The sequence below is a fragment of the Pavona decussata genome, unplaced genomic scaffold, assembly GCF_977016875.1.
Source record: "Pavona decussata unplaced genomic scaffold, jaPavDecu1.1 SCAFFOLD_207, whole genome shotgun sequence".
Lineage (NCBI taxonomy): Eukaryota > Metazoa > Cnidaria > Anthozoa > Scleractinia > Agariciidae > Pavona > Pavona decussata.
In genome coordinates this window covers 3,016,254-3,027,500 of record NW_028145612.1, presented here as the reverse complement: position 1 = coordinate 3,027,500, position 11,247 = coordinate 3,016,254, and the positions used below count along the sequence as shown (strand labels likewise).

General features: G+C 38.3%; 1 protein-coding gene across 2 annotated transcripts in view; it reads left to right on the top strand.

Annotated features, from left to right (window-relative positions):
- The window catches only part of LOC146460921 (gamma-soluble NSF attachment protein-like), a 16,622-nt gene extending 5,789 nt beyond the window's left edge, over positions 1 to 10,833 (top strand). For both annotated transcript variants that reach the window (XM_085087602.1, XM_085087603.1), the window contains 8 exons: positions 1,238 to 1,315; positions 1,497 to 1,559; positions 2,591 to 2,657; positions 4,480 to 4,550; positions 4,809 to 4,887; positions 7,080 to 7,159; positions 7,601 to 7,730; positions 8,534 to 10,833. In XM_085087602.1, the coding sequence (XP_084943728.1) occupies positions 1,238 to 1,315; positions 1,497 to 1,559; positions 2,591 to 2,657; positions 4,480 to 4,550; positions 4,809 to 4,887; positions 7,080 to 7,159; positions 7,601 to 7,730; positions 8,534 to 8,740 (775 nt within the window). In that variant the 3' untranslated portion in view covers positions 8,741 to 10,833. The remainder of the gene's footprint in view (positions 1 to 1,237; positions 1,316 to 1,496; positions 1,560 to 2,590; positions 2,658 to 4,479; positions 4,551 to 4,808; positions 4,888 to 7,079; positions 7,160 to 7,600; positions 7,731 to 8,533) is intronic.
- Positions 10,834 to 11,247: the final 414 nt, after the last annotated feature.

The following is an 11,247-nucleotide window of genomic DNA, read 5'->3' as shown; positions in this document are numbered from 1 at the left end:
TTATTTTTTAATTTTTTTAAAGCTTCCATTACATACTTTTGCAATGTCTGGATTGAGTGATGTTCAGTTCATGTATCAGTTAAGCAAGCATTGCTGTGCCGACTGCATGAATGACAAATTTTAGAATTACATATAGTTTTAGCCCAATGCCTTTGCTTTCTCTGGTTTAGAAACTATGAGGATCCTTGAGGATCTTTGTAGGATTCTCCAGGGTCCTTCAAGATCCTTAAGGAGACTTGGCAGGAACAAATAAAGATCTTTGTAAGAACCTCAAGGATCCTTCAGGATTCTTGAAGATTTTTGCAGGAATAAATAACAAAAGGCCTTATCACGGTTTTCGACGCCATTTTGACGGGTAGGCAAACAGGCTTGAAATAACAGTGTTTGTATGGAAATCCAATGTCAAATGATTTTCTTAAAACATCGCTTCTGAAAAATTCATGAATTAGAAACTTTTGGCACTAGGAAAAGGATTTTAAGAACAAAATTGGAGGGATGTAGCTGTGACAGAAAGTGTCCAGTCTTGTTTTGAACTTTCCATACATTTGTCTGTATAGCGAACCAGCCGTGAACTCCTACTAAAATTGGTTCGCGGGAAAAAATACAGGGAAATGTATGGAAAGTTCAAAACACGACTAGACGCTTTCTGTCACAGCTACATCCCTCCAATTTTTTCCTTAAAATCCTTTTCCTTGTGCCAAAAGTTTCCAATTCATGAATTTTTCAGAAGCGATGTTTTATGAAAATTATTTGACATCGGATTTCCATACAAACACTGTTATTTCAAGCCTGTTTGCCTACCCGTCAAAATGGCGTCCAAAACCGTGATAAATAAGGATAATTCAAGAATCCTTAAAGATCCTTGAGGATCCTTGGGGATCTTGGCAAGGGTATGGAAGATCTTTAAAAATCTTTGAGGATCTTAGTAAGTATCCTCGATGATCTTGTTTAAGATCCACTGTAAGATTCTAAAGAGATCCTCACGGAGACCTTCAAGGATATTTGAAAGATTTTCACCATAGTAAGACACTCAGTAAAACAAGATATCTGTTTTCATCCTTGAAAATATGGTCAGACTTAAAATTTTTGCTGGGCAGTTTTTTTTCATTCTCGTTTTGTAAGCACTAGCTTGGAAATCAATTTAATCATTGTTAACAAAAATTAATAGAGAATAGGAACAATCTGGATTTCTGTTATGATAGTGGGTTTCTATATCTGCATGTAATTTTACCGACAGGGCACTAGAGCAGGCTGCCTCAGTTCTCAAGGAAATGAAGAATATTACAGAAGCTGTCTCTCTGGTGGAAAGAGCAGTGTAAGTAAGGGTTTTTTTTTTGTTTAATTTGCCATATGATCCAAATGGTCCTTAGAACATTTCCCTTAAAAAAGCACAATAAAAATTTACAATACTGACATACATGTATATTGTGTCCCTCTGAGGCCTTTACAAGGTACATGTCTTACATTGTAGTTACCTTTTGCATTTCTTACTGTAGTGACATGTACAGACAAAGTGGTTCACCAGACACAGGAGCCCTGGCCCTTACAAGAGGAGCCAAGTAAGTACGGTTTTCATTCAACATCAATGTCTGTCTTACAAGAAACAACTCATACAGTTCCATGGACACCCAAAGGGCAGAGTTGCTTATCATTGTTCAAACAAGGTCTCAGTAGTCAGTACACTGTATCACAGGGTGCCCAGACCTGTGCCTCATAGCTACATGATAAACACCAATTGATTTACACTGTACATGTACCAGCTGTTTTCAGTGTCTTTTTAGTTGTTTTTGATGAGATTCATTGGTATCAGAGTGAACATCCTTTCTCCTTGCAATTTCAAATTTAATCATTCTTAGAATACATGTACCAGAAACTTGAGCCCATACACTGTAGCTTGACTTTGAAACTTCTACTTAGGAGAAGTTTTCAACTTTATAAATGGTATTTTAAAAGGCATCTCAATACTTTTCCATATGGAGAATTAAGTTAATAATAATATGTTAACCTTAAGACCATCATGCACAACTGTATTTTTTTGTCACATCCATTTGTTCTCAGAAATTGTCTGTAATGGAAACATACATGTAACTTTGTGTTTTTCGATTCAGTCTGACAAATTGGACCACTGCATTTTAATATTTTTGTTAATAAATTTTTACCATCGTTGCATTCTACATAGAAAGAACACACTCCTAATGCAGATTAGATTCCAGATTGTATGGGACAAAGTTGAATGAATGGATCTTGGGACTCTTATCTGGCATCCCCCACAGATTTTGCAGGGGCAGATGACATGGCAAAGGAGAGAGAGCCTGGTGACATCGAACACACTCCCTAATCTTTGATTGTTACTAGTTAATACCTACAAAGCGCTTGGGAACCCTGTGACCGTTCAGAGTGACTCACCTTCTCAAAAACGGAAAGAAAAAAGAAGGAAACAAAGAAAAGAAGAAAAAATGTTACCTTTAGGATCCCAAATCCTGTCCATTTTGTGCAAATCTGCATTGTCGTGACTTACGTATAAGCCAGCATACCTCAAAAGCAAGTTGCCCAATTCATGCAATGCTTTACTTTTGTTTTTTGGTGTCAGGATGTGTGATACAAGTGACCCAGGAAAAGCAGCTGAGCTATACATAGCAGCCAGTGAAATGAATGTTGTATGTACCAGTTGTTGTTAAATACAAACACGACTTAAGGACGGTGCCTACTAATAAGGAAATATTTTTGCGTGGTTTATGACTATGCGGGGAAAACAGATTTTAGCAAGGGCTTTTGAAATTGGGGGTAACCATGCATATTTCAGAGATAATAAAGCTTCAATTTGAAACCCCCCCCCCCCCCCCAAAAAAAAAAAAAAAAAAAAAAGAAAGGATAAAACACCATACGTTGCTTTGTATTTTACTGTTTTTTAGAACAATTGTTGCTTCATTATCTCTAAAAGAATGCGTGGTTACCCCCAATTTTCTTTTTGGATACCAAGAGCACTTGCTAGTTTTAAACCGCGCAGAAATATCCCTGTATCAATAGGCACCACCCATTAGGCTGGTTCTCATATAATCGCTGCGGTCGTTACGATCGCTATGATCCCAGCGATGATAACGATCGTAACGATTGCTTTGATTCTCATATGATCGCCACGATCGCTAACATGTTTCTGAAGTTTGTGTTGAATTATGGGATACAAAGTCCAATGTTGTAATTACTTATGGGATATTCCAAGTCGCTACGATTGCTACGATCGCAGAAACCAATTCTCATATGGTCATTTTGATCGCCATGACCGCTACGATCGCGCAACACTGATCGCTACGATCGTCGAGATAGAAATTTTTCTATGTCAGCGATCGTGATTGCTGTGATCGCTACGATCATTAAGATCGCTATGATCGCCGAACAGAGCGATTCTCATATCATCGCTGGGATCGCTAGTCGCATTTTGCAGCGATCATAGCGATCGTAACGATCGTAGCGATTATATGAGAACCAGCCTATAGGAAACCCGAGTATCTCGAGATGCTCAGAACGTATGCGCATTAACAAAAGTAGGCACCGTCCTTAATTAACATAAAGACAGACATACATTTAGTAAAATTTTAATTTTACGTTATCCAAAAATGTAATGGATAACGTACATTTTGTTAGATAAAAACTGAATTCAACCAGTGGAAGTCATGGGTACTCTCATAAGTGACTCAGTATTTTTTCTATTTTCATCTCATGATAAAGCGAATAACGTATTCCTTCAAATAAGCATATCCTCCCTGATAACACCCCCGCCCACCCTCCTCTCGGCCAAAATAGCAGACATTGAAAGAGGCTAGACACAGTAAAGAGATAACACTTTAATTTACCCTCGCTCGAATAAGCGTACTCCCTTTTACCATCTATATTGGAGAAAACCTTTATTCTTGAAATAAATTAACGTTAGTAAGATTGTTGAAAATACGATCTCAATTTAACTTTCGTTGGAAAACATGGAAATAAGACTTTTGTGCCGGATAAAGCAAGATTTGATTATCGCCTTTTTTCCTTTTAAATTTCCCGGGCGCGGTAATCTTGGATTCCATAACGTTATTCGGTTGCCCTATTGTTCCACACAAAAGAACTTCTGCTAACTTCACAATAGCGGTAACCATATGACGTCATAAAATCCAAAATGGCAGCGCCTGGGAAATTCAAAAGCGAAAATAGGCTACAATCAACTCTAATATTTAGCACACTTGATTTGAATGTCATGTCTACTTCTTAAAATAAAATTTAGAATTTAGACACCAATTCCAACAATTTACCGTCTATTTGTTGTCTGAGTGGAGGTTCCCTTTTAATAAGCGCCTGGATGCTTTTATAGAGGAGTACGGTTTACTAATTTTCTTGTTTACAATTTCTCGCCGTAACACCGCAGCTTTTTACTTACATGTTATTGGAAACTCACAGTTGTAAGAGAACATGCTTTGTAATACATTCCATCCAATTTTACAGGCTGAGGACAAAATTCGAGAGGCAATTGAACCTTTGTCAAAAGCTGCTAACCTCTATTTAAAATTAAAAAGGTGAGGATAACTTTGCTTTTCTAGTGAAAGCTATTCCAAACTACGGCGTAACTCTAAACGCCTTTGTACAGCTGTTTTTTAAAAAATATTTAAGGCATGCTTCATACCAGAGACGCTCTTGAATTTTTGCTTTGTTAAATATTGTTCAGTCTCCTGTATTTGTCGTTTGTGGATGCCATTTATTTATAATTACATCAAAGTCCGTTTATCCTGTTCTATCAACGTTTTTTTTAAACTTAATACCTTATTACACTTTAGATTTCAGGAGGCTCTGAATGTTTTCAAGCAACAGATGAAACTTTACGAACAAGTGGAAAATTTTCAAATGATGTACAAGGTAAACTCTCTTATGCTGGACAAGATGTATTCTAAGCTGCAGAAGCAAAGATTACCTTTCCTCTTCAGAGCATAATGCCAGGCGTATCTCCACCAGCACACCCCAGTTACACTCTGTGTCGCTCTTTCTCCATTTTTTTCCCTAACACCCTCAGCTTAAGGATGGTGCCTACTAATACAGAAATATTTTTTTGCGGTTTATGATTGTGCGGGAAAAGCAGATCTTAGCAAGGGCTATTGGAATCCAAAAAGAAAATTGGGGTTAACCACGCATTTTTCAGAGATAATTAAGCAACAATATTTCTTAAAGGCACCAAAATATAAAGAAATGTATGGCAGTTTTTCCTAAATTGAAGCTTAATTATCTCTGAAAAATGCATAGTTATCCCCAATTTTCTTTTGGGATACCAAGAGCACTCGCTAAGTTCTGCTTTCTCCGCATAGTTTTATACCGTGCAAAAATATCCCCGTATTAGTAAGCACTATCCATAGGAAACCCGAGTATTTCGAGATGCGCAGAACGTATGCGCAGTAACAATAGTAGGCACCGTCCTTGATATAAAGTGAAGAGGTTAGGTTTTGCTTTAAGATGCATTCCTTTTTTTCTTCTAAAAAATCCCATTAGTTTTCATTTCGAGATATTTTTCAGCGTAAGAAATTAGTAATAGTAGTTTAGGAGTGAAGCTACAACAACAACAACAATTTATTTACAAATTCAGATTATATAAGGGGCTTGTCCCGCAAGAAGCCACAAAGCTAGTCGAGGCGGGACAAGACGAGCCCGAGAACATAATGGAACAAAATACAATAAATTACAAATATGCTGGAAAACGGAAAAAAATTAACTTTACATAATAACGCAGATTCAGATAAGGCTATGCTACGCTGTACATAATCAGAGATGTCTTTTTTTTTGGCGAAACCAAATTTTGGGGTTTTTATCGCTTTTCTTTTTTTAATCGATTTCGTGAGAGAAACAAGTCTCTTGTTTACGGGAATTTTTTTACAATGCATATAAATATAAGTGTTGTGATATGTTTTCCATCAAAATCACGAAATTTATTTTTCGCGAAAATTCTCGATACGTGATGACGTTGCTTATTTTAATTGAAACGTGCTCTGGAAAGCCTCTACATACCCACTCTAAAATGTGGGAACAACTCCATACTTTTGCTTTAGTCGTTAATTTGTTTGTTTATTTATACATTTATTTATTTATTTATTTTTTCGATGGATAACAATGAAAACATGAGGTTTTTTAACTTCTAGAACTTTATTCTGTAAAGTACTTTATCTTTTATCTAAAGTAAGGTGAAAAATGGTTTCTTAGGTGAAGCGCAGCTACATGTACATTGTAAATGATTAGTCCGTTACTGTAATTCAAATAAAGCTAAGGCCGTTTTTACACTGCACGTCAATTATTATTGAATTTAATGCGAATTATCACTCGAAAGAATTCACACCAGTCGATTATTGCCCTGCCGAATCATGATTAATCAATAGCTACCCCCCCCCCCCCCCCTGAAAATGCTTTATAATCACACAGGCATACACCACCCGCATATAGCAAATTGCGTTTATATTGTTTAAATTGTGCCAAAGTAGCCACAGGGAGCAGAGGAGTTATGCTAGAAATGTAAAAAAAAAAAAACGTCTTACCTCTGAAAATTGCATCCTTGTATTTCTTTCCGTAGTTAAAACCTCAAATATATGCATTCATTTGCGATCGAATGCGATCGATCGTTTCGAACCGCCATTATTTTGAAAAGTGTCGACCGCTGTTTATTGGGCCAACTGACTGTGGGCGGCAAAGATGTCACAGTAGTAATAAAAGAGACCTTGTCATTTTTTCTTCTCGGCACTTCGTGCCTCGTTCGGAAAGCTTCGCTTTCCAAAAGTCATTCGTTGGACTTCGTCCAACTGAATACACGGTCCCAATAAACAGCGGTCGACACTTTTCAAAATAATGGCGGTTCGAAACGATCGATCGCATTCGATCGCAAATGAATGCATATATTTGGTTCGCAAATGAGGTTTTAACTACGCAAAGAAATACAAGAATGCAATTTTAAGAGGTAAGACATTTTTTTATTGACATTTCTAGCATAACTCCTCTGCTCCCTGTGAAGTAGCGCCCTTCAATGTGTGTGCAAAACATTTGACAGACAATTTTATTTTTGGTTTTCTTTGCAGGTTGTTCTCAGCATGACTGTCGTTCATCTTCATGAGAGTGACTATGTAGCCGCAGATAACTGCTACAAAGAGTCGTTTGAGTATGTGTAACGAACTAACTTGGAAAGTAAAACTGTGAATGGTTGTCCTATAGATGTATATTTCGCTTCAGTTAGCTTTAGAATGCAATTCCAGCCGCAGATCAATTGCGTTTTTGACCCGGTGCTAAGTTACTGCGAGTTGCTTGGCCTTTGCTTGTCAGCATGTGTTGCTTGAGAAGGTTTGTGATTGTCAGTAATAACAGACTTGCCACTGACCCAGAGGCAGCACTTAAGCGTCACAAGGACAAGTGGTGGGTTCTGTTTCTACACAAAATTATATTGATTTTGGATCGGTATTGCAAGGATATCCCTACGAATCCCTTTCAGGCCTGACGGTTTTTTAGGCTCACTGGAAGGGTGTCATCGTATGACTCCTTCATCCACATTTCATGCTGTTATCAGTATTATTATATTTTGATTGTGGTGTTCATCTTTGCTCAGAATTCCAGGTTTCGGTGGGTCAGACGAAGCAGTAGCGGCCGAAAAAGTTTTGGACTGTTTTGATCAGGGTGATGCTGACGGGATGAAAACCTGCACATCACAAGCACTATTCACCTACTTGGACAATGAGGTGAGTGAAGAGGAATATCACTCCTAGAATAAAGACAACGCCAGTATAGTGACTCGTAAGAGCACCTCAAAGTTGGACTTAGGTTAATTTCTTTATTTTCCTGATAAAATCTTAAAACAGAAATTAAAGCTCTCCCGTCTAGGCCTTCCTGTTAACTAAATACAATATTTCAAAACGCCGTGCTCCAGTGACAAACATTTTTGCGCTAATTTGAATTTTGCCATTGTGCTAAAAACGTTTGCAAAATCACAGGTAATGAACAGCAGCACAGTAGAGGGAAGAACTGTTCAATGGGTTTTTACTTTAGTGGCGAATAGTGAATTAGTTTACCCGTACAATCAAAGTTAAAACGCAATACCGTAACGATTATCTTTAGAAGGATAATATTCCATAATTGCTGTCCAAAACATGATATGAACGTGTTTGAATAGCGCGCACATGACGTACATGTACATCTCATGTCACTTAGCGAAGAGTCACTAAGGTCATGGATCGTGAGGTCTCTTTTGACAGCCGCTACTGGGAATGGTCACACACATGGTTTGCCCCCTTCTCAGTGGTTTTTCTACGTTCTCAATGAAGACGGGGCCGCCAATTGTCACGTGAACATTGGAGACACGTCAAACCATTTGCTCTCTAAAGGTTGGGCAGCATCTTCTTCCTTGGTTCGAACCCGCTATGTCCACTCTGCAGCCTGCTTCCCTACCAACTTGTTGTTGTTTAAACGTGCTTTCTTTTCTTTCTCATTAACTGGAATGTCACGTTATGCTGTCAGCTTTTGTTATGGATATGTTTAATCCTAGATTGCCAAGTTATCTCGCAGTCTGCGTGTACCAGGTGACATTGGTGGCAAACCCGTGACGACGGAAAGAAGGCATATCCAAAATCTGAATGACCTTGTCAAAACTGATACACAAATGACCAACCCAACATCGACTGCAGTGGGTCAAACGGAACAGCCAAACCAAGAAGACCTTGAAGATGACATGGAAGAAGGCGGACTGTGTTAGGATCGTTGTGTCGGCATGAATATTCCACCAAGGTCGGAGAATGAGTGCCTTTTGATGTGGGCATCTGCCTCGGCCAATTATCAAGGAGAGTGTTTTCTTGAGACATATTTTGCCGGATAATTCAAAATTAGAATACCTCGAACTGTTATTCATATCCTCCCTTCCACGTGTTGGAAGAGTTCTGATCAATACTTTTCACTTTTGCCGCTTGGATATTTTTGGCGGAGAGCGATTAGCAGTGAGATGGGTTTTTTAGTGTCGGACTCGGACAGGGACTCGGCGTTATTTTGCTAAAAAAATTATAAATGCTTAGCATATTTCACTAAGTAACTTTTCTCAAACATAAAATTGCTCTTACTGCATCATGAAGAAATTAATTCTCGGGGGAAGATTAATCCATAATCAGTTTTTAGCGATTTTTCCAGTAAGAATGAATAGAACGTGAAAAAACCGGTCTATGTTTTATTTTATTCTTTTCCCAACGGAATGCTGTATTTTATTTAATACTTTAGGCCTTGTACAATACTTAACAAAACTTAATATAGTTCTCTATTACATTACAGTGCTAAACTTACATCTATACATACATAACGTAAAGCTAAGAACTTGAACGTAAGACTTGAGCGATACTATTGAAAACAATACTCTCACACGTTAAAAAGTCAAACTTACAGAGTCATGCAATAGACATGTTATATAGTTGCATAAGGGAGGCTTACTGACTAAAAAAAATGCAACATGTTGTTGCGTTTACGTTATCGCGCAATACTTCTCTCTGCGCCTGCGTAGGAGACCATGCCCAACCCTGGTTAAGGTAAATGTTATTTAATTTGGTGGAAAACGTGTGTGTAAAGCAACTCGTTTCTACAGTCTAACCTCCCTTTGCGACCACCTCTCGTAAGCGACCACCTCTCATTAGCGACCACTTTTCCAAAATACCAAAATTTTTCCAAGTCAAATCACTATAGATGGAACCTCTCGTAGGCGACCACCCCTCTTAAGCGACCACCTCTCGTAAGCGACCACTTTTAGAGATGATTCTTTAATATTTTCAATTGTTTTTAACCTCCCGTAGGCGACCACTTGACACTTAATCTGCTGTATCTCTCAAGGGCGGAAATTGAAAAACGTGTCGCTGTAACATATTGGCTACATCATTACAGCGGACGCCGTAACTCTCACAGCCGGAGCTACCGGAAGTGTTTTCCGATATAGCTTAGCATTGAAACAATTGAGAAAATACACGTGCACTATACTTCACACTGAAATAACTTTTATCAGATTAAATCCCTTGTAGGAAAAAACTGTCTTATCTTTTACCGTTCTGATCTCTTTGCTTATGTTCCGTTCCCTGAAAAATTTAGACAGCGCCACCTGGGGTAATAAAAGAGTCAAGTTTCTTTCAATAATTGTCTCAATCACTGTAATAAGTGATCTGTGAGATACAAACAATAATCACCATAGACTGGCCCTAAGATGTTTTGCCTAGAATAATTTTGGACCAGTCTTAATATACTTGTAGCTAAGAAAAGTTATTACTATGGGTTTCGATAAGCGCTGGCAAAAGGGTTAGGTCTCCGCAATCACCATATGTAAGTTACCCGAAATTTAGACCCCGTGTGGGCTGACCTCTTGTAAGCGACCACCTCCCGTAAGCGACCGCATATCTTTGAGGGTGGTCGCTTACGGGAGGTTCGACTGCATCTCGTTCACGTTACAAGCAACCCAAAAACCCTTTGCTCATCCCTTGAATCTATGTTGTGGGGTGTTTTGTGAATTTTTGCCTGATTTTTGGGTACGTTTTTTCGGGAGGATATAGTTTTTCTAGAAGGATTTGTAAAATTAAGAGAAATAAGAACTATTGAAGATTTAGTGAAGTTTTAAAATTAGAATTTGTAGTTAATAATTAATAGACGGATACCAAGTTAGTCCACTAGCAATCTGGGGTGCTCTTGCGTGGGTATCAACTGTCTGTTGGTATTCTAAAAATCATTTTCTTTCTTTTATCCCTTCTTTAAACCTCTTAAAATTTCATTCAAATTCACGTTTACCGCCACCTAACGCAGTGCTGAATAAACCTATGCTGGAGTGAAGTCTGTGTATTCTCTGGTGTTCGACAAGTTCTAGTAGGCTAGATCCCGTGTACCTAGCAAAGAGTTGTGACGAGCCCTGTCTTGTTAGCGAGCGAGTGCTCGAGCTAATTGTCCCCCATTTGTCAAGTCGCCGTTGAAGTCTAATTTGTCCCTCTTGTGTGCTCGAGCAGAAAAAACCTATCGTCACAAATTTAACAATTTCCAAGCACAGAACCTTTATTCAGTTATGATTTATTGGCCACTGTGAGAATCGTATATTCTCACCACATGACCAGTTGAAAAGCAAGAAAACGTGGTTGATACGATTTGTGAGACGATTTCGATGAGTTAGGATACGATTTACGAGTTAGAATTCGACGACAGTTGTATGCGAGAATACAATAGAAGTGAAACGATTTATACCAATACGTTGTT